The sequence below is a fragment of the Staurois parvus genome, unplaced genomic scaffold (assembly GCF_062004578.1).
Source record: "Staurois parvus isolate SC_StPar_1 unplaced genomic scaffold, SC_StPar_1.0 ptg000678l, whole genome shotgun sequence".
Lineage (NCBI taxonomy): Eukaryota > Metazoa > Chordata > Amphibia > Anura > Ranidae > Staurois > Staurois parvus.
This window is the reverse complement of record NW_028318474.1, coordinates 1,978,004-2,001,857: the sequence shown is the minus strand read 5'-3', so window position 1 is coordinate 2,001,857 and position 23,854 is coordinate 1,978,004. Positions and strand designations below refer to the sequence as shown.

The 23,854-nt window shown below is 42.4% G+C and overlaps 1 protein-coding gene across 1 annotated transcript in view; it reads left to right on the top strand.

The window, feature by feature from the left end:
* Window positions 1-23,854, top strand: part of LOC149447654 (tudor domain-containing protein 15-like) — a 73,628-nt gene that overhangs the window by 34,481 nt on the left and 15,293 nt on the right. The window contains exons 4-6 of the mRNA XM_089652246.1: window positions 7,755-11,069; window positions 11,403-11,492; window positions 18,615-18,734. Of these exons, the coding sequence (XP_089508372.1) occupies window positions 7,755-11,069; window positions 11,403-11,492; window positions 18,615-18,734 (3,525 nt within the window). The remainder of the gene's footprint in view (window positions 1-7,754; window positions 11,070-11,402; window positions 11,493-18,614; window positions 18,735-23,854) is intronic.

Here is a 23,854-nt window from a genome sequence, read left to right as displayed (position 1 = left end):
TTCGGTCTTTTTTTGTTTATAGAGCAAAAAATAAAAAACACACAGGTGATCAAATACAACCAAAAGAAGGCTCTATTTTTGTGAAAAAAAAGTACGTAAATTTCATTTGGGTACAGCATTGCATGACCACACAATTATCAGTTGAAATAGTGTAGCGCCGAATAGCAAAAGAGATCTGGCCATTAAGGGGGGGGGTAAATCCTCAGGATGGCAAGTGGTTCAAAGAGAAGTATGGCTTTTTGTCCCCCTATTTATACTTGGGTAAATGCAGCGTCAGGCCGATGCTGCATCTGTCCCCCGGCAGCTCTAATGCTGATCAATGACTTCTTACAGCCGCTCTGAGCAGAGAGCTGGAATGTCAGTCACCGCTCTCTGCGCCCCCCCCCCTCTATCCGGTTGTTAAGAATGTTTTTGTTTTGTTCACTTCTTCGTCCAGACCCTCCAAGCTAGTTTCCCAGTCTACCCCTGTAGTCTTACACTCAGTCTGCAGAATCCATAGACAAGCTTTTCTCCGCATTCTTGGACAACTTGCATCTCTGATACTTGTGTGCACGAGGTCGTATCCCAGGGCTGCAACTGGAGTTTCACTCTTCCAGGTCAATCAGCTCCCTGGACAGATCAATTCATTTGGCACGTACAAACAAGTTGTGCCTGGTCTGGTGGCTCAGGAAGCTGTCTCTGATTTTGAAAGTCCTTCGTTTCCCCATTTTGAAAGATTTCATGATGGATGTCAGGCTAGGGAGGAATCTTGGGCACCTTGTTAGTGTTTTGGACTTGCTTGTCAGGGGAGTCTCATCTTTCAATCGACATCCTAAAAGTTTGGGTGATCAGGGAGAATCAGAAGTCTCACCATGGCAAGACTGGTAGTTTGGATCTCTTTCTGGCAGAACGTTATATTCCAGGTTTTTCTGCCCAGGTATAGACGTTGGGCAGGCCTACTTCCTCAGCCAGAAGCGTCCGGGTCTGGGGAAGTGGTCACCACACCTGGAGTTGTTGACGAATCTGTCACAGATTGAAGATGCTGAATGTTGGACCTTCTAGCCATCAGGTGTGACATCAGATTGGACAGGCTTGTCTCCAGGTACAGGGTTTCTGTATTGGATGCACAGATGACATGTTGACCTATGCTTTTCCTCCCCTAAAACTTTTTCTTGGCCAATTTCCATGATCCTCATTGCTCCAGAGAGACCTAGACAGATGGCTTATGCTAACCTGGTAAATCCCCTGCAGATGCACTGTGGGTCTGTCAGATTAAGATCTTCTACACCCAGGATTGTTTTGCTATCCTCTGTCGTGGTCACTGGCTTTATTAGCATGACTGTTCGAAGCCCTGTTTTTTTTTTTTTTTTTTGGTCAGAGACATCTTTTGTGTTTTCTACAATTCCGACCGCTACTTCCCATTATGCCCATCATCAGACAAGGAAGGCATACTTTGCTTATTGTGAATTTTTGGGCTACCACCCTAGGAGTTTCCTCGTTGAATGAGTCATCTCCTTTCTGCAGCTGTGTCTGGACTTACTCTAAACTAAAAAGCCTACCACAGCATTATAGCAGGGGCATGAACTTGCCCGTTGGTCAGAGGTTCATCTCACAGCAAGATAATGACAAAAAACATACCTCTAGGCTATGTCAGTGCTACCTTCGAAGAAAAGCAGATGCTAGGCTTCAGATTATGCAATAGTCAGTACAGCCTTCAGAATTGTTCTACAATATTATTTGAACAGACGAAACTAGAATTTCTATGTTCCTGAATGATGAGAAGTGACAGAATGGCTTATGCTGCAAAGCTTACCAGGTCATCTGTAGAACAGAATGAAATCTGTGTTATGCAATGGGCCACTAGTGTTTATTGGTAAGAGTTGGTTGGCAGAACTGCCATGTAAAAAAATTGGTGGCAGGTATTCCATTTCATGCAAAACGGCTGTTTGGGGAAGATTTGGACAAATCTATCCAAAAGATTTCAGGGGGAAGAATGCTCTTCTTCCCTCTAGGAGGAAATCCAAATGCCCTTATTTTAAGGTGATAGGGGCTTTGGTTGCTGGGCCCTCATTTACCAGGCAGTCGTTTCGCCACACAGATTCCAACCTCCAGAGGTAGATCTCAGAATCAAAACCCAAGGAGGCCCTGGGTGTAAAAGCCGTCTGACAGATCCAAGGTCCGCCTCCTTATGAAGGGGCACCCCCAGTTGTTTGGGTGGAGGGAATGCTTTTGAATTTTGTGGCCGCATGCAGAGCTCTAATCCAAGACAAATGAGTAATTTCCACGATTATTTTTGGGTAAATGCTAAAGTTTCAGATATTTCAGCCAGGGGTAGCATTGGCAACTATCATCTTGGATAAAGTAAATGTCTACAAGCAATATCCATTTGTACTATCTTCCATGCCATGTATGACTGCTAATTGACCCTGCTGGGCTATATGGTAATTTATACTGCTTTCAAAATCCACCTCTAACTGATGCTGATTTATTACTATTAATGTTCTTATTGGTCATTTTTGCTGCTTCCAAAATCTGTAGCTCTCTTCATATTACTGTGATATTTATTTTGCTCTTAATGTCTAACCCAAGTTTATGAGCTGATCCTAATCCTTACAACTGTGCACTCCTGCTCTCTTGTTTTCTCTTGTAGTCGTCTTTTGGTGTGAGAAGTTTGCCCTGCTAGCCATGTGTCTCTCCTATGCATTCTTAATTGATTAATTGGCAATACCTCCACCCAACTCAGTAAAAATGTAGGCCTTCTTAGGGGAGGCCCAGCCAGGGGGCAGCGCAGCCAGGGATAGCATTGGCAACTATAATAATGTTGGATAAAGTCTTAATGTTGGATTAAGTATTGAGCATTGCACTTTGGCTCTGCACTTCAGCAAAAGCACAAAGCGAGAAACCACAGCAGACAACTCCAGATACTAAACAGACTACAGGTGACCTGTTTCCCCATTCAGCTCTTTTATCTTACCACTCTGTAACACGCACTCCCTACTCCTCCTTCTCACAGTTGTATCATCTCTCTTCAAACTCTCTCTCCTTCACCGCTCTTCTCCACCCCACAGCTTAGATATATGTCACCCTCACGCCTGTTTTCACCTTATTACGGCATATATCAATTCCTTTTAATTCTGAACCCACATACTAATAAAACTTCCAGGACACTGGGACCTGTCCCTTTATATGTCACGCTCCCATATTACCTTTCCTACTCTTATGCTTCTCCTACCATCTTGAGACATTTCCCCAAATCCTGGGCTGCCATCTTTTTCCTTTAACCAACACACTTGGCACCCCCTATCCTCTAACAGCGGCCACAATCCACTCAATCTGGTTACTATTCCTATTCTTTCTAGAACCAGACTCTCCTTTTCCTGTGTCCTTTGCAATGCCCTCTCTGTCTGTAACAAACTCACCTCTTTCCATGACCTTTTTATCACAAACTCCTTTAACCTGCTTGAAATTACAGAAACTTGGCTTCACAAATCTGACTTCCCCCTACTTCTGCCCTCTTCCATGTTGGTCTCCTCTGGACTCACTCTCCCAGGCCTAGTGGACGGAAAGGAGGTGGAGTTGGAATCCTCCTATCCCCTCAAAGCATTTTTCAGGTCCTTCATTCACCTCCCTCTCTGTCCCTCTCCTCATTTGAAGTTCACTGTATCCATCTATTCTCTCCATTTTCTTTAATAATTGCTGTGATCTATCAGCCTCCTGGATCAGTATCAAGCTTCCTTGATGATTTCTCTGCCTGGCTACCTTACTTTCTCTTCTGAAATTCCCACAATCATTCTCAGTGACTTCAACATCCCTGTTAATCTTAACACACCTGCTACTTCTAAACTTATGAGACTAACCACTTCTTTTGACCTAAAACAATAGACTCATGCTTCTGCTCACTCTAAAAGTAACAGCCTCGACCTTGTATTCTCCTATCTATGCACTCCTTGCAAACTCACCAACTTTCCTTTTTTCCTTTTTCTGATCACTCCCGTATTAGCTTCACTCTGCTTGGCTTCCTCCTCCTTGTCTTCCAACTACTTAACAGTGTTACCTGTAGAAATCTTCGTTATCTTAACCCTTCTCCTTTTTTTCTGCAACAGATTGTCTCTGACAAAATCTCAGCCCTGTCCTGCCCCAACTTGGCCACTTCTGTCTACAACAGTTTTCTGTCATCCACCCTGGACACATTGGTCTCTCTCACTACACACAGAATTAGGCCCTGCTGCAGCCCTGGCAAACTGACAATACCAGATGCCTGAAAAAACGTAGCTGTGCTCTTGAGCGTTTATGGCGTAAGACTTAAGACCCAGCAAGGCTTCAACCAATCTGCCTTTCAAAAATACAATTCCTGTCTCCTCACTGCCAAGCAAACCTATTTTATCACGCTCAGTAACACCCTTAAACTTCATTTCAACCTCTGCAACATCTCCAGAATATGCCCCCTTTTAACCAATGATACCAAAAAGCTTCTAATTCAGTGCCTGGTTATCTCTTGCCTCGACTACTGCAACTCCCTCATTGCTTACCTTTGCATAGGCTATCCCCCCTCCAGTCCATCATGAATGCTGCTGCCAGGCTCATCCACCTTACCAACCGTTCAGTGTCTGCTGCCCCTCTCTGCCAATCCCTCCACTGGCTTCCACTCGCTCAACGAATAAAATTCAAAATACTAACAACAACTTTCAAAGCCATCCACAACTCTGCCCCCAGCTACATTTTCAACCTGGTCTCAAAATATCAACCAAACCTCTCTTCGATCCTCCCAAGACCTTCTGCTCTCTAGTTCTTGTGTCACCTCCTCCCATGCTCGGCTTCAGGATTTCTGCCAAGGTTCTCCCATCCTATGGAACTTCCTACACCAATCTGTCCGATTATCTCCTAAACTATCCACCTTTAGACGATCCCTGTAAACCCTTTTTAAAGAAGCCTATCCTGCTTCTAACTAGTAAAGTGTTTTTTATTTCTGCCATCAGCTCATCCCCCACAGCTATTACTTTTTTGTATCACTCAACCCTCCCTCTTAGATTGTAAGCTCTAACGAGCAGGGTTCTCTGTTTCCTCTTGTATTAAATTGTATTGTAACTGTAATGTCTACTTTCATTTTGTAAACCTCTGCGCAAACTGTTGGCGCTATGTAAATCTTGTATAATAATTCCCCTCCCCCCGGTTTCTAAGATCAAATGTACCAATAAATCCAGAGAAAAGAAGAGCTTTATTTCAGGCACTCCATAGCCTATTGTCTCAGAGAGTGATCATGGAGGTTCCAGCGAACAACAGATTTCAGGGGTTTTATTCAAATCTGTTTACCATCCGAAAACTAAATGGGGATGTAAGGCCCATTTTGGATCTCAAGGGGAGAAATCGGTTCCTAAATGTCCGATCCTTTTCTATTGAATCGGTTCGGTCAGTAGTGGCCTCCCTACAGAAATTAATTTTTTTGGTGACCGTAGACATTAAGAACGCATACCTGCATGTACTGATATTTATTCCTCGCCAAAGATTTCTATGATTTGCAGTTGCGGCTCAGCATTTCCAGTTCATAGCGCTACCATTTGGACTGGCCACAGCACCCAGAATTTTTACAAAAATTATTTCTCCATTGTTGTGGCTACTCAGAACTTGGGGAGCCCAGGAGTGCCTGGTACGCGGACATAGTGAAGATTGCAGTAGAATGTCCATAGGCCCTGTCGTATTGGGCAGACCTGTTGTCTCAAGGTTCTATATTGCACCCAGCTTTACCGTCACTAAATTTGACGGCGTGGCTATTGAAACCCAGATCCTGAAGGATAGGGGAGTGTTGGATTCTGTCATCCCCATCATGTTCGGTGCTAGAAAAGAAGTTTATAGGAACATTTCCTATAGAAACTGGAAGGCTTACATTTCCTGGTGTGAGGTTCACAAATGGCACCCATGAAAGTATGTGTTTGGCAGGATTCTGTTTCTTTATAGAGGCCAGGTTTCAGCATTAGGTATTTTTTCCAGAGGCCCATTGTATCTTACCCTTAGATCCATGCTTTATTAAAAAGGAGTGATGCATATGGCTCCTCCTGTCAGGTTGCCTTTGTGTCCTCGGGACCTGAACTTGGTTTTGGAGGTTTTGCAAAAGCCGTCATTTGAACCTATTGGAGAGATTCCACTGGTCCTATTGACTCATAAGGTGTTGTTTCTAGTGCCAGCCACATCTTGCAGAGAACCATTTTTGGTTTTGCATCATAAGGTGGTGTTGCAACCTCATCCATGCTTTTTACCAAAGATGGTTTCCAGCTTTCATCTCAATCGGGACATAGTTCTGCCTTCATTCTTTCCTAAGTCTCGGTGAGCAAGAGAAAGATCTCTGCATACATTGGATGTGGTACGTGCTGTAAGGGTCTTCTTGACGGTGACAGCTCCAGGTCAGGAGGTCAGATGCTCTATATGTGCTGCCAGAGGGGCCTAGGAAGGGGCAGGCGGCAACCAAGGTGACTATTTCTCATTGGATCCGCCATTTGATTATTCAAGCCTATGATTTGAAAGATAAAATCCCACCCTTTCGGGTTAAACACACTCTTCTAGGAGTGTGGGGGTATCTTGGGCTATCCGCCATCAGGCTTTGGTGACTCAGGCAGTTTGCAAGGCCACTATATGGTGTTCGGTTCACACATTTACAAGGTTCTACCAGGTGGCTGTCAGTGCCACAGAGGATTCTGCCTTTGGCTGCAGTATTTTACGGGCGGCTGAGTAGGTCCTGAGGGATTATAGACAGTTGCCATCATGGTGTCACCCTCCCCTCAAATTTCTTATTGCTTTGGGACAACCCATATAGTCATGAATAGCCTTCTCTGTGTCCCGAGATGTACAATAAAGAAAATTTTTTTCTACATACTTAACTGTAAAATCCATTTCTTGGAGTACATGATGTGACACAGAGGTCCTGCCCCTTCTTTCTGGGATTTTAATTGCTTGCTACAAAAACTGAAGTACTTCCTGTGTAGGAAGGGTTATATAGGGGAGGACCTCCTCTCTTTGATTGGTCGGCCAGTGTCCATTCACCTATAGGTGGCCTATAACCTACATAGTCATGAATAGCCTTCTCTGTGTCCCATGATGTACTAATAACTTTTACAGGTAAGTATGTAGAAAAAAATTGTTTTTCCTGCAGTTTGGCTTTAAAAAAGCATTTATAGACATGGTGATATATGCTCAAGAATAGTAGTTCTTGAAAAAGTAATGGACATAATAATGTATATGTATGACTGCAGCAGAAGACATAGTAAGGTTTCAAGGAACAAAGCCTCTTCTTCAGATGGATAAAGCGGCCTTGAATGCTCACGACCTCTATTGTAGTTAGCCATTGGAGGTAATGCTTTCTCTTTGTTTTTTTGAGAGTGTCAGATTTTTAGATCCGTTCCATGGCTATCACAGGACAACACTTCAAAGTAAGTTGTACTGGGAAAATGCATAGGTTGCTGGCAGTAGACGGTCCTTTTGGGTCTGAATCCAAATAGTGTAAGCTTATTTTCCTTTAAGACTGTCCTGCCTATAAGTCCTGAGATCTACTGTCAACTATTTACAGTCAGATTTATTATCAGAGGTACATGCCCCACACATATAACACTATACTTAGAAATGTATTAATTATAGGTTTAAAAAGTGTTCAGAGTGTTTAGTGCTTTTGTTAAAATGTCAATACCTGACCCAATGTACAGGTTGAGGTATGGTAGCAAGTGTGAGGTACGTATGGTAGAATGGCTGAAGTATTTCAGAATAACATTTTTATTGGTTTTATAATTCAGGAATAAAAGAAGAAGAGGTTGATCAGAGTATTGAGCACCTTGTGGAAGGCAAAGATAACCAATCTTATGAAAAACTTGCGGAAATCATTGATCACAAAGATGTCATAGTTATTGAAACTGGTGACTATGAGTGTCATGGTGGCAGCAGTCTGGAATTTGGCGATGTCATAGAAAGTGAAGAACCAGTAGACGATACCTTGCAAGATAAAACACTTGAATCTGTTCAAAAAAATGAAGACACTGAAAAAATTGAAGTCTTGCAAAATGAAAAGGGCACCTTGGAATGTGAACCTTCAACTTGTACATGTCTTGTCACAAACCAAGCATTTGTAGTTAGTGAGGATGCAGCTATACAGATTCTAGCTACTGGAAACATTGCTGAAAGTGAAAATGATGAAGATACAACCTATGTAGACACCGTGGAAGCTGTAGTAGGTGAAGTTGATGAAAGTGAAGAAGCTGTTACTTTTGTGAACAGTGTAGAGGCTTTAGAGTTCAGTGATGCTGGTATACATGAGGAGGTTGAAGCTGTTATTTACATGGATGATGAAGAGCTTTTACCTACTGATGAACATAAAGAGTTTGAAGCTATTGCATTTGTGCACAGTGTAGAGCCTGTAGCTATTGGTGAACATGTTGAGGCTATCACTTCTGTGGACAGCATTGATGCTTTAGTGTTTGGTGAACGTGAAGAGGTTGAAGTTACTGCTTTTATGAACAGTTTAAAGGCTATAACTGATGGTGACATTGGTGAATGTCAGGAATTTCAGGGTAAGACTCATGTGGACAGTGTTGGGGCTGTGTTTGGTGACATTGATAGAAATGATGACTTTGATGCTATCGCTTTTGTGGACATTGAATGTGCTGAGGCTATAACTCATAAGGGCATTGTAGAGCCTGTAACTATTGAAGAACTTGTTGAGTTTGAGACTATCACTTGGACTGTGGACAGTGTAGAGGTATTAGCTGTTGATGACATTTCATGTGTTGAAGCTGAGACTATTACTTTTGTGGACAATGTAGAGGTTGAGGTCAGTGTAGAGCCTGTAGCTGTTAGTGAATGTGAAGAGATTGAGGTCAGTGTAAAGGCTGTAGTTATTAGTGAAGGTAAAGAGGTAGAGGCTGTAGCTACTGGTGAATGTGAAGAGGTAGAGGCTGTAGCTACTGGTGAATGTGAAGAGGTAGAGGCTGTAGCTACGGGTGAACGTGAAGAGGTAGAGTCTTTAGCTGCTGGTGAATGTGAAGAGGTAGAGGCTGTAGCTACGGGTGAACGTGAAGAGGTAGAGGCTTTAGCTGCTGGTGAACGTGAAGAGGTAGAGGCTGTAGCTGCTGGTGAACGTGAAGAGGTAGAGGCTTTAGCTGCTGGTGAACGTGAAGAGGTAGAGGCTGTAGCTGCTGGTGAACGTGAAGAGGTAGAGGCTGTAGCTGCTGGTGAACGTGAAGAGGTAGAGGCTGTAGCTGCTGGTGAACGTGAAGAGGTAGAGGCTGTAGCTGCTGGTGAACGTGAAGAGGTAGAGGCTGTAGCTGCTGGTGAACGTGAAGAGGTAGAGGCTGTAGCTGCTGGTGAACGTGAAGAGGTAGAGGCTGTAGCTACGGGTGAACGTGAAGAGGTCGAGGCTGTAGCTGCTGGTGAACGTGAAGAGGTAGAGTTTTTAGCTGCTGGTGAACGTGGAGAGGTAGAGGTTGTAGCTGCTGGTGAACGTGAAGAGGTAGAGGTTGTAGCTGCTGGTGAACGTGAAGAGGTAGAGTCTGTAGCTGCTGGTGAACGTGAAGAGGTAGAGGCTGTAGCTGCTGGTGAACGTGAAGAGGTAGAGGCTGTAGCTGCTGGTGAACGTGAAGAGGTAGAGGCTGTAGCTGCTGGTGAACGTGAAGAGGTAGAGGCTGTAGCTGCTGGTGAACGTGAAGAGGTAGAGGCTGTAGCTGCTGGTGAACGTGAAGAGGTAGAGGCTGTAGCTGCTGGTGCACGTGAAGAGGTAGAGGCTGTAGCTGCTGGTGCACGTGAAGAGGTAGAGGCTGTAGCTGCTGGTGCACGTGAAGAGGTAGAGGCTGTAGCTGCTGGTGCACGTGAAGAGGTAGAGGCTGTAGCTGCTGGTGCACGTGAAGAGGTAGAGGCTGTAGCTGCTGGTGCACGTGAAGAGGTAGAGGCTGTAGCTGCTGGTGCACGTGAAGAGGTAGAGGCTGTAGCTGCTGGTGCACGTGAAGAGGTAGAGGCTGTAGCTGCTGGTGCACGTGAAGAGGTAGAGGCTGTAGCTGCTGGTGCACGTGAAGAGGTAGAGGCTGTAGCTGCTGGTGCACGTGAAGAGGTAGAGGCTGTAGCTGCTGGTGCACGTGAAGAGGTAGAGGCTGTAGCTGCTGGTGAACGTGAAGAGGTAGAGGCTGTAGCTGCTGGTGAACGTGAAGAGGTAGAGGCTGTAGCTATTGGTGAATGTGAAGAGGCAGCGGTTGTAGCTATTGGTGAATGTGAAGGGGTTGAGGTGGTCCCTTTTGTGGACAGTCTAGAGGCTGTTACTACTGGTATCATTACTGACTGTGAGAAGGTTAAGGTTATCACTTATGAGGACAGTGTAAAGGCTATAACTGTTGGTGAACGTGAAGGAGTTGGAGAGATCACTTATGTGGACATGGTAGAGGCTGTAGCTGTAAGAGACACTAGTGAAAGTGACAGGGTTGAGGGTGTCAATAACTTGGACAATATAGAGCTTGTAGCTGATAGTGATCATGAATGTGTAGAGGTTGATGCTATCGCTCTTGTGCACACTGTAGATGGTGAGGATTTTTCACACGTTCGTCAAATCAAAGAGGAGGAGTCTATCCTTTACATGGGCAGTAAAGAACCTGTATTGGTTTCTGATACTGGTGAAAGTGAAAAGGCTGGGGCTGCTACAGCTGTGCAATCTATGGTTGTATCTATCAAAGTCATTCTAAGACCCGAAGATGATCTAGTGAAAGATGACTGTTTACAAAGAGAAGATGCTGCTACCGTGGAAGGTCTTGTACAAAGTGAAGAAACTGCTGAGGTTGAAGTCATCATGTGCTCTGAAGAGACTGTAGTGAGCTCAGACCTAAAAAGTGAAGGGATTTTAGCAAGAGAAGACTTCATAGGAATTACAGAGCTTTTGAGGAGTAAGGACACAAAGGAACGTGAAGAAACTTTGGGTTCCCGAGATGTCAGGGAGACTTTGGAAGCCAAACAATGGAACCAAGTTTGGGAAAGTAAAATTGATGTAATGAATGAAGACTTGACAGAAAATACTGTTCCTGAGATTACCAGGGATGTGCCATTACTGGATAGTGAACAGCAGGTCCAAGAACAAGGTATTTGAAATGTTTCTTACCTTTTTTATGTCATTTTTGTGCTCTTGTGACATTCAAAATCAAGCTCCTATTTTTATGGGTTTTACTGATAGCATTTTGTTAATTTTGGTAAAAAATGCACTTACTGCAAGATTTAGATGTATTAGGATCTTTCCCTTTTACTCTACAATTTACCAAAAGGAGCATCTTACTATAATAATAATGTGTCCTAAATGGACCCCGTAGCCTTTGACTAGGTTGAGATCCCGTCATTCTGTGCACTCTTTACATTCAAAGTCCTTATCTTGCTTATTCAGGTATTTATTTGATTTGTGTTTTCTTGTGCATATTTAGCCCTTTCTTCAGACTATCCTGGGGAAGTGGAAGGATGCTGTGTTAGCGAGGATTTAGAAAATGCTTCTTCACACACTTTAGCACATCAAGGTAAGTGTTGGACTGAATAATTAGACTGTTAGTGTTAAGCTAGTCATACATGGATGGACCGGCCGAATTTTCATCCATGTATGGGTAGGCTGGTGGTATACAAGTCTATCTAGTGTACAACCAGCCTGATGGGTTTTTACTGAATGATCACTTCCACCTGCTAAAGCCGGCAACAGTGATCATTGTATTCTAATGGTGAGGAAGTTTCCCCGTAAAAATACAATAGCTCACGGGAGGATTCCCTCATCCACCTTGAATATGTGGATGGGGAAGTCTGACTTTTTTTTTCCCATTCAACTTGCTGGTTGAACAGAAAAAAAAAGTTACATATGGCCGGCTTTGCTTCCAACAGTTTTCAGATTTGCCTAATTTTTAATATATTAGAAATTTGCATGTTCGTATCTTGGAAATGATCACATGCAAGTCCCAAATGAAATGGGTATATAGACTCGGGATGAAAGTGTTTCTCTGATACATATTTTTTTTTTCTTGTGTACACATTAGAGAATGTCTTCAGCCATAGTGGGCTATTGGCAGGATATTTTTTTCTTGTATACCTTTTTTCTCTTTTTTTTTTGATGAGTAAGTATGCCACAGTATTTCTTTTACAGCTGATGTAGCAGTATACAGCATTGCAACAGTAGGTGACGTGTACTTCCCACCCTGGCCAATTCTGACATTTCTCTCCTACCTGTAAAAATCATAATTTTTTGCTAAAAACTTACTTAGAACCTTTAAACATTTATTTTTTTATATATGTATTTATATATAATTTTTTTTTTTAAGAAGAGGCCCTAGAGAAATAAAATGGTGGGTGTTACAATTTTTTGTGTCACACATTATTTGCACAGTGGTTTTTTAAATGCAAGTTTTTTGGGAAAAAAAACTAATGAACTTTAGTGCACACAAACATCTAATTTTTTGATAAAACATAAAAGATGGTATGCTGAGTAAATGGATACCTAACATGTCACACTCTTAATATGGCTTCAAAGGGGCGCCAGACTACGATACCCAAATATCTCTATAGGTGACGGTTTAAAAGCCTTTCCAGGTTACCAGTTTAGAGTTACACAGGAGGTCTGGTGCTAGAATTATTGCTCTCGCTCCTACATACCCCTGAGGACGTGCATGCGCACGAAACACATTGGGTGGAGCTGATGTCATACCGCTGTGTTCTTGATTCAAAGCGGCGGCCATTTTGGTATGTGTATTCACTCATGTATACTCTGTTTCCATATGAAAAGTTTTTATTTCATTTTTTAATAAATACTACACTATAAATGTTCTTTTGGGCTCCGTGTGGTGAGCTTTCCTTCTAGGATGATCTCTGGCTAAGGATTGTAAATATTGCATATGATTGACCATCGATCATTGCTACTATACGAGCAGCATTCTGGTGAGTGCATAGTGATGGTGGAGTGTTCACTGGATTCCTTGGCACTGTTTTGGAGTTGGACACGTTGCTGTTTTGTGTATTGCAGTACCACTGACACATATATGGACTATATTTTGTCACATTTTTTGTGATTTATACAAGCACTTATATTTTTCACTGTATGGACTTTATTCATTTATTATTTCACCGATGTTTATGCTTTGTTTGCACTTATGTGTAAACTCTTGGAAGTTTTACTATATGATTTAGCGCTGCATTTTATACATATACACCCTGTTCCAAATTATTATGCAAATTCTATTTAAGTGTGTCATAGATTAAATATTTTGTTTTTCAGTTTAACTCATGGATGGCATTGTGTGTCAGGGCTCTTTTGATCACTGAAAACAATCTGACACCTGTGATAATTAGATTGGCAGGTGAGCCCAATTTAAGGAAAAACTACTAAAGGAGGGTGTTCCACATTATTAAGCAGAGCACAATTTTCAAGCAATATGGGGAAGAAAAAGGATCTCTCTGCTGCCGAAAAGAGTGAAATAGTTCAATGCCTTGGACGAGGTATGAAAACATTAGATATTTCACGAAAACGTAAGCGTGATCATTGCACTATTAAGAGATTTGTGGCTGATTCAGAGCACAGACGGGTTCGTAGAGATAAAGACACATCGAGGAAGATTTCTGCCAGATCCATGCATTGGATCAAGAGAGCAGCTGCTAAAATTCCATTACATAGCAGCAAACAAATATTTGAAGCTGCTGGTGCCTCTGGAGTCCCACGGACATCAAGGTGTAGAGTCCTCCAGAGTCTTGCAACTGTGCATAAACCTTCTATTTGGCCACCAATCACCAATGCTCACAAGCAGAAACGGCTGCATTGGGCAGAAGAATACATGAAGACTACTTTTCAAACAGTCCTGTTCACTGATGAGTGCCGTGCAACCCTGGATGGTCCAGATGGATAGAGTAGTGGATGGTTTGTGGACGGCCACCCTGTTCCAACAAGGCTGCGATGTCAGCAAGGCGGTGGTGGAGTTATGTTTTGGGCTGGAACCATGGGAACAGAGCTGGTCGGCCCCTTTAGGGTCCCGAAGGTGTAAAGATGACCTCTGCAAAGTATGTGGAGTTTATGACTGACCACTTTCTTCCTTGGTACAGAAGGAAGAACTATGCTTTCCGTAATAAAATCATCTTCATGCATGACAATGCACCATCTTATGCTGCAAAGAATACCTCTGCATCAATAGCTGTTATGGGGATAAAAGGAGAGAGAGTCATGGTGTGGCCTCCATCCTCCCCTGACCTCAATCCTATTGAGAACCTTTGGAGCATCCTAAAGCAAAAGATCTATGAGGTGGGAGGCAGTTTACATCCAAACAGCAGCTCTCGGAGGCTATTCTGACATCTTGCAAACAAATTCAAGCAGAAACTGCAAAAACTCACAAGCTCAATGCATGCAAGACTTGTGAAGCTGCTATCAAATAAGGGGTCCTATGTTACAATGTAACGTGACCTGTTAAAATGTTTAAAAAGTTAAAAGTTTGATTGAAATAGCTTTTGATTTCAGTAAATATGCTGCAAACACAACAAATGACAATTTTCAGTTCTTTACCACCTATAAAGTGTTTTGAAACATACTGTGCGTAATAATTTGGAACAGTGCATTGTAAGTTTTTTATGTTTAACAAAAATACTGTTATTAGGAGGTTTGTTCAATAAAATGTGAATTGTACTCTTAATAGTTGATAACATGAGAATTATGCTGACTGTTCTTGACATCAATTATTTAGGTAAATTAGAAAAATATAATTTGCATAATAATTTGGAACACTGTGTATGTGTGTGTATATATGTATGTGTGTATATATATATATATATATATATATATATATATATATATATATATATACATGAAACCGCATAGTACAGCAAAAAGATAACAGAGAGAAGTTAAAGGGTTAAGTTACTTGCCAGTAAGCCTTTGATGTAAGCAGATCCATGTTTTTTAGAGCAGAATGGTGCTTTGATCTCCTGCTGTTACGATGGAAAAATGGGAGATGCCTTCAATTCACTCTCTTAGGCCTGACAGCCGGGTTTAAAGTTTCCCGGCAGGGGGTGGTTCTGAAGTAACAAACCAATCCCTTGTGCAGGGAGGGGCCGGCAGGTGGGACCCTAAACTGGGGGCAACATCTTTTCTAATTCATATTCTGTTCCATAACGTTCCAGCTGCACAAGCAACAGTCTACCCGCGGGTATTTTATTATGCAGATAAGCCTGAGGATTATTTAGATATGAATTATGAAATTATATGTGGCACGGTTCGCTAGTTCTATATTCGGGCTTCCCATCAAACTGGTCGTCTGCTCATTGGCCATCTGATGAGGGGTCCGATTTTTATGTAGGTCTCTCATATTCCAAGATATGAGACATAGGGGAAAAATTGATTTGAGAAGTGTTCATCTAATTCTGTCACCTATGCTGAATTAAGTTTATTAGCCCAGAGTCCCTTTCAACTCCTGGGAAGGCTCTGTTATCTTTTCACAAGGTGTGAAATTACACATGTTCTCTGGGCAGTGGGGCACCATGTGGCTCCCTGCTGGGATCTGGCCTGTGACACTTTTAACACACACACATCTGTCACTGTGCCTCTCAGGAAGGGAGGGGGGAATGAGAATGAGGGAATAACATATATCAGGAGGGTCAATTCCTCCGCCAAGATGGAGGTTGAAGCCAAAATGGTTGAACCGCGTCCATCTCTGATGCGCGCATTTGCGACAAGCCCCTGCAGCCAAACAGCTGCAGTGCTGATCAGTGTATCTTGACAATGAGGGAGTCTCTGCTGTCAGAATACAATAACAGTGGGGAGGATTCTTCCATTCACCTCACCTCAACAGCGAGGCTCTTTCTGTCCATACATCAGCATCAGAGGTTGGTCATCAGCTCTGCGGAAAGGGATTCGTCCCCGTAACGAGTTAGCCATTTGACCGCACTGACAGTGAGAACACCTTGCCCGCCGTTGTGGCCATTGTCATTTTTCTATGCTTTTTAGATACATGCTTCGTCTGTGAGTATGTTTTTATTATTTCATTCCTACAATAAACCTTGGATAATACACTAGGTGTGTGCGCCACCTGTTTTCTCTATTGTGTGGATGGAGGAATAGGTTTCAGCTGGCTGTGCGAAAAAAAAAAAACAAAGCGTGTATATCCAGCTTAAGAAAACATTTGTCTCTTGTATGTATGCAATATTTGCTTATCTTGGGTTTAACTTTAAAGCTGGGATGCAGGATAATATTGCTAGGATGCAGATGATTTCTGAGGCAATCTGCTTTAGCATCCTTGTTGCTTGGAGGCAGGCGGCTCAGAAGTAGTGTACTAAGCTAGCACAAGCATAAAGCATAATTTATAGTTCATATGCAGGACCTCAGACACAGATTTTTTTTTTCTTATATATATATACAGTCATGGCCAAAAATATTGGCACCCCTGAATTTCTGGCAGATAATGCACGACTTTGCCAAGAAAATGTTTGCAATTACAAATGTTTAAGCATTCTCATGTTTAATTATTTTGGTTGTATTAGTAGGATACAAGAAAGTGGAGAAACAAAAAGCCAAATCTGACACATTCCATGCAAAACCCCAAAAATGGACTGGACAAAATTGGCATCCTCCATTTAATATTTGGTAGTACACCCCTTGCAAAAAATAACTGGAATCAATTGCTTCCCATAGCCATCAGTGAGTTTCTTATACCCCTCTACTGGAATTGTGTCCACTCTTCGTTTGCGAACTGCTCCAGGTCTCTCAGATTGGAAGGGTTCCTTTTCCAACTGCTGTTTTTAGATCTCTCCACAGGAGCTATATGGGATTGAGATCTGGACTTATTGCTGGTCAGTTCAGTTCTCTCCAGCGCTTTGTCTGAAACCATTTCTGGGTGTTTTTTGATGTGTGCTTTGGGTCATTGTCCTGCTGTAAGACCCATAACCTCCGACAGAGACCCAACTTTCTGACACTGGGCCTAACATTGCACCACAGAATTCTTTGGTAGTCTTCAGATTTTATAATGCCATGCACACGGTCAAGACATCCAGTGCCTGAAGCAGCAAAACATCAGTGAACCTCCACCATGTTTGACTGTAGGGACTGTATTCTTTACTTTAAAGGCCTCATTTCTTTTTCTGAAAACAGTAGAATGATGGGCTTTATCGAAAAGCTGTAATTTTGTTTAATCTTTCCACGAAGCACATTCTCCCAAAAAGATTTTGGCTTCCTTAGGTTATGTTTTGACAAACTCCAATCTGGCTTTGTCTCAGCAGTGGGGTCCACCTTTGTCTCCTTCCATAGCGTCCCTTTTCATTCAGATGGCAACATTTAGTGGGAGCTGACACAACTGTACCGTGCCTGAAGGTCAGCTTCAATTTGTCTGAAAGTTGATCAAGGTTCTTTAGCCACCATTTGAACAATCCTCCGTTGCAATCTCTGATCAATTTTTATCTATTGTCCATGTCCAGGGAGATTATCTACAGCACCATGGGCTGTAAACTTCTTGACAGTGTTGCGGACACAAACATTAAGATCTCTGGAGATGGACTTGTAACCTTGAGAATGTCCATGCTTTTCCACTATTTTTGTCTGAGGATTTGAGAACACTTCTTTGCTGCTCTTTCTCACCTCCATGCTCCATGTGGCATCCGAAACAGTCAGCCGATATTCGCACCGTTAGTGGGGCAATGTCGTCGGCCGATTTTTGCGGTTCCTCCTCGTTTCTTTTATCAGTCATGCTGGAAAATTTACGAAAAACTGACGATTTTCGTAAGCACTGGTGGCAACAGAACTACCGATTTTTTTTTTCGTTTTTCGTCCGAAAAGTCGGCTGATAAACGAACCGTTTATGGCCGGCAAAAGTCAAATTTTCACCATTTTACCTGGCTGCTGGTGTGTTTTCTATATTGTCGGCACCTTTTAATTGATACAGGTGAGTTTAATTACACATTACAGAAGTATCACAAACTTGGAATGCAATTTCTGACAATTTTGAGAAGATCCCAATAATTTTGTCCAGTCCATTTTTGCAGTTTTGGGTGGAATATGTCAGATTTATCTTTTTGTTTCTCTTTTTTTTATGTCATATATACAAACAAAAGAAATAAACATGAGAATGCCTAAACTCTTGTAATTGCAACAATTTTCTGGACGAAAGTGGTGCATTATCTGATAGAAATGCAGGGGTGCCAATAATTTTGGCCATAACTATGTGTAGATATGCTGTGTGTTTGGACCCATATACTGTAAAGCAATACATCTGCATTCAGATCTGTTGAAAGAAAAAAAATGTTTTCTAATAATATAGCATGTTTTATGCAGCTCTCTGCATGAGCCCTTAGCCAGTTAATTTACTTATTGGTCCCATTTCCAAAGGGGAACCCTCCACATATGCAGATTTATGTTGTTCCTGCAGCGGTCACATTGTCATTACCTCTGGAAAGGAGTGAATTCAAAAAATTGTTATGCTTGTTTTGCCATACTTTTACTGGAACATCAGAGCTAAATTTGTATTTTCATGGCTTTATGCACTGGAGTGAATCTTTGTCATTTTTTTTCTTGTAGTACATGTGGTGTTCACGTCTGAAAAACCAATAATTGTGCAATGGTTCTGGAGTGGAGGGTGGGGCATTTTTTTTTTTTTTTTTTGCAGGAAACCTTAATTGTGTCTTTTGCTTTGCAGATAAACAGCCAGAAATATGTGAAGTGTACAGAGAGCAGCCAGGGGTTAAAAGCACTGAGGCCATGTATGAAAGTGATGGTAGTGATTCTTTGGCTGATCAAGATACTTTAGATAAGAAAGGTAAATTTATTTAATTCCTGTATTAAAAGATAAATTCCAGGCATTATTATTATACAGTATTTGTAAAGCGCCAATACTTTGCTCAGCGCTGTACATTACAGAGGGGGACAACCTTTTAAGGTATTACTGATCAGACACAAAGGAACACTCATTTTGTATGCACCAGATGACTTTGTAAATACAGATATCACCTTGTAAAAGTTGCAGACTTTGCTGCAAATAGCCTGTGCAGAAAACAGAAGGGTGCATACAAGACCAGTCTCTCTGCACAACATAGGACAGTCAGAGGAGAATGAATACTCCTCCTAGAAGCTTTAACCAGTGCTTGGCCAGACACTGATAGAAATAATTGCATGTCCATGTACTGTGTGAGACCAGATATATTGAATGCAGAGTCATGGGTTTAGTAGCATGTTACGCTTCTGCACAGAGGTGAAGTATCATGCTGAATTACTGCACAGATCTGGAAGAAATACACAAAGATTCAAGTAAGAATATGCATGCCTGTTGTATTTAAGCAATATTTGCTTATCTTGGGGTTTAACCACTTGCCCTCCAGAGAATTTCCCCCCTTCCTGACCAGGCCAGGCCATTTTTTGCGGTACGGCGCTGTTACTTCAACTGGTAATTGCGCGGTCATGCAACGCTCTACATAAATTAAATGTATGTCCTTTTTTTCCCCACAAATAGAGCTTTCTTTTGGTGGTATTTGATCACAATTTTGAAAAAAAAACCCAAAACAATATTTTTGACTTTTTCTATAAAACATATCCAGTAAAAAAAATTTAAAAATCAAATGTCTTCATAAATTTAGACCAAAATGTAATCTGCTACATGTCTTTGCTAAAAAAAAAAAAAAAATCCCAATTAGTGTACAGATGATACTCAAAAAATTAGAATATCATGCAAAAGTTCATTTATTTCAGTAATGCAAAGGTGAAACGAATATATGAGATCGACTCATTACATGCAAAGCAAGATAGTTCAAGCCGTAATTTGTCATAATTGTGATGATTATGGCTTACAGCTCATGAAAACCCCAAATCCACAATCTCAGAAAATTTGAATATTGTGAAAAGGTGCAATAGTCTATGCTCAAAGTGTCCCACTCTTAGCAGCTAATTAAGCCATAACACATGCAAAGGGTTCCTGAGCCTTTAAATGTTCTCTGTCTGGTTTGGTAGGAATCACAATCATGCTGACCTGACAGTTGTGCAGAAAACCATCATTGACACCCTCCATAAGGAGGGAAAGCCTCAAAAGGTAATTGCAAAAGAAGTTGGATGTTCCCAAAGTGCTGTATCAAAGCACATTAATAGAAAGTTATATGGAAGGGAAAAGTGTGGAAGAAAAAGGTACACAAGCAGCAGGGATGACCGCAGCCTGGAGAGGATTGTCAGGAAAAGGCCATTCAAAAGTGTTGGGGACTTTCACAAGGAGTGGACTGAGGCTGGAGTCAGTGCATCAAAAGCCACCACACACAGACGGATCCTGGACATGGGCTTCAAATGTCGTATTCCTCTTGTCAAGCCGCTCAACGTCAGAAGTGTCTTACCTGGGCTAAAGAAAAACAGACCTGGTCTGTTGCTCATTGGTCCAAAGTCCTCTTTTCTGATGAGAGCAACTTTTGCATCTCATTTGGAAACCAAGGACCCAGAGTATGGAGGAAGAATGGAGAGGCACACACTGCAAGATGCTTGAAGTCCTGTGTGAAGTTTCCACAGTCTGTGTTGATTTGGGGAGTCATGCTTCATTAAGTCCAGGGTCAACGCAGCCATCTACCAGGAGATTTTGGAGCACTTCATGCTTCCTTCCGCAGACTAGCTTTATGGGGATGCGGACTTCATTTTCCAGCAGGACTTGGCACCTGCCCACACTGCCAAAAGCACCAAATCCTGGTTCAGTGACTGTGGGATTACTGTGCTTGATTGGCTAGCAAACTCGCCTGACCTCCATTGCCAAGAGAAAGATGAGACATAAGACTGAACAATGCAGAAGAGCTGAAGGCCGCTATTGAAGCATGCTGGTCTTCCATAACACCTCAGCAGTGCCACAGGCTGATAGCTTCCATGCCACGCCGCATCGAGGCAGTAATTGCTGCAAAAGGGGCCCAAACCAAGTACTGAGTACATATGCATGCTTATACTTTTCAGAGGTCCGATATTGTTCTATGTACAATCCTTGTTTTATTGATTGCATTTAATCTTCTAATTTTCTGAGATTGTGGATTTGGGGTTTTCATGAGCTGTAAGCCATAATCATCACAATTATGACAAATCACAGCTTGAACTATCTTGCGTTGCATGTAATGAGTCTATCTCATATATTAGTTTCACCTTTAAGTTGCATTACTGAAATAAATGAACTTTTGCACGATATTCAAATTTTTCGAGTTTCACCTGTATAGTAATTGGTTTACATGAAAATCGTAGCATTTACAAATGGATTATATATACTGGAATCTTTATTTTAATTTTTTTTAAACTAGTAATGGCGGTTATCAGCGACTTATAGCGGGACTGTGGTGGGCATTCTGACAATGTGTGGGAACTAACTGCCACTGACATCCCAATGACACTAATACAGTGATCAGTGCTAATAAAAAGCACTGACACTGTACTAATGACTCTGGGCAGGAAGGGGTTAACATCTGGGGCAATCAAAGGGTTAACTGTGCTTTGTGCTGTTTTTTGTTTACAAACGGTTTTATTGTACAAAAGTAGACTGTAAAACAGTACATTTTCAAATGATACTTACAGCAAAAACAAGGCACTTTTGAAAAGTACAATGCAGAAAAGTATATTAACGAAAGAAAGAGAAGAAATAGAAAATAGTAGGTTGCAAGTACATGAAATATGTAGATAAGGTAGATGGAATGATACATCTGTCAACAGTATATGCCAGTCAACTTTCATTGGGAATGTTATTAATTATGCAATAAATGTCTATAATCCCTCCATGACTCCCATTTTTTTATCAAATAAATGCATCTTATCTGTAGTAGGGTATAATGAATACATTCCATGAGCATTACAGCATCAATTCTATGTAAAACGGAGGCCAAGGGTACAGAATTGGACCTCCAATGTAAGGCAATAGACCATAAAGTGGCAATACATATACCGTATTTGCCGGCGTATAAGACGACTGGGCGTATAAGACGACCCCCCTACTTTTCCTGCTAAAATGTAGTGTTTGGGCTATACTCGCCGTATAAGACTACCCCTCTTCCAATGCACACCAGTGGGAGGAATAGTGCCCCATCATTGATGTCAGTGGGAGGAATAGTGCCCCATCATTGGTATCAGTGGGAGGAATAGTGCCCCATCATTGGTATCAGTGGGGGGAATAGGTGCCCCATCATTGGTATCAGTGGCAGGAATGGTGCCCCATCATTGGCATCAGTGGGAGGAATAGTGCCCCATCATTGGTATCAGTGGGGGGAATAGGTGTCCCATCATTGGTATCAGTGGCAGGAATAGTGCCCCATCATTGGTATCAGTGGCAGGAATAGTGCCCCATCATTGGTGTCAGTGGGAGGAATGGTGTCCCATCATTGGTGTCAGTGAGGGGTGGAATAGTGCCCCATCATTGGTGTCAGTGGGGGGAGGAATAGTGCCCCATCGTTGGTGTCAGTGGGGGGAGGAATAGTGCCCCATCGTTGGTATCAGTGGGAGGAATAGTGCCCCATCATTGGTATCAGTGACACCAATGATGGGGCACTATTCCTCCCACTGAGACTTGCTGACCCTGTTCTCGTATGGTGCTGCTGCAGCCAGCATATGTGGTTGCAGCAGCACCTCTACACAGAGCACTTACCTGCTGCTCCGGCACTCAATTTTCGCGGGGCCGCTCGGCTCCGCCCCCTCGCCGGTGATTGGCCGCCTGTGTGCCTTTCCTGAGCTACAGTTCTGGCGGCCAATCACCGGTGAGGAGGCGGAGCCGCGCAGCCGCACGAACATCCAGTGGCCGAACTGAAGGAGACGCCGCGCTTCCTGGACCGGATCGTCGTGGGACTGGATCCAGGTAAGAGACGTCAGCCCCTGCAAACCCCTGTACTTAATGCCGCAGCCCCCCTAACATGTGTACCGGCGTATAAGACGACCCCCGACTTTTGAGACGATTTTCAAGGGTCAAAAAGTCGTCTCATACGCCGGCAAATACGGTAGTATGTATCAATCTCATAATGGCATCAGAGACCCCCGGGATATGAGCCCTCAATAGACAGGTCTGTAAAGATAATCGTACCGGGTACCCACCAGTGAGGTAGCCACCTCAGATATCTTGCACCAAATAATAGATATGGTCGGGCAATCCCAAAATATATGAACCAAAGTACCTATGAGGCCACAGCCCCGGAAACATAAAGGGGACGTTTGTGGGAACAGTACATGTAGTCTTGATGGGGTATAATATTATCTAGTTAAAACCTTGAGGGCCGTCTCACGAATAGAAAGAGATCGAGAACACTTGCATATGTTTATCCACCATGGAATCCCAATCCTCATCCAAAAAAGTGATTCCACTATCTTCCTCCCATTTTTGTCTATATAGGGGGGGGGGTATGAAAAAGACAGATCAAAGATTGGTGATAAAGATCAGAAATAAGACCCCTTCCCCTAGGAGAGTCACGGCTGATACGTTCAAAAAAGGAAATTGGAGAAGATGGCACAAGGCCAAAGTGTGAACCAAAAAAATGTCTAATCTGTCGGTAACGATGGTACTCACGAAGAGGGATATCAAAAAGCATGCGCAGCATATCAAAGGTAATATAAGATCCTCCTCTTTGAAAATCAGATAATCTGATAAAAGAGCGATCATACCACCAACGAAACGTTTGAGGGGAAGAAAAAGCTGCAACAAAAGTAGGATCACCAAAAAGTGAAACACCTGGGGGAATAGAAGAGACCAGATTCAATTTATATTTGTATTTTGACCAAAGTGTCAGTGAATGGGTCACTATAGAGTTATGAAAAGTAAGAGAGCGGGGGGAAATTTTGGACAACAAAATACCCAGTAAATAGAATGGGCATATAGACTGAGATTCAAACTTGATCCATGGGATCTGAGAGTTAATAGTTTCCCATTGTGATAGTTGCGCAAAACGAGCCGAGAGGTAA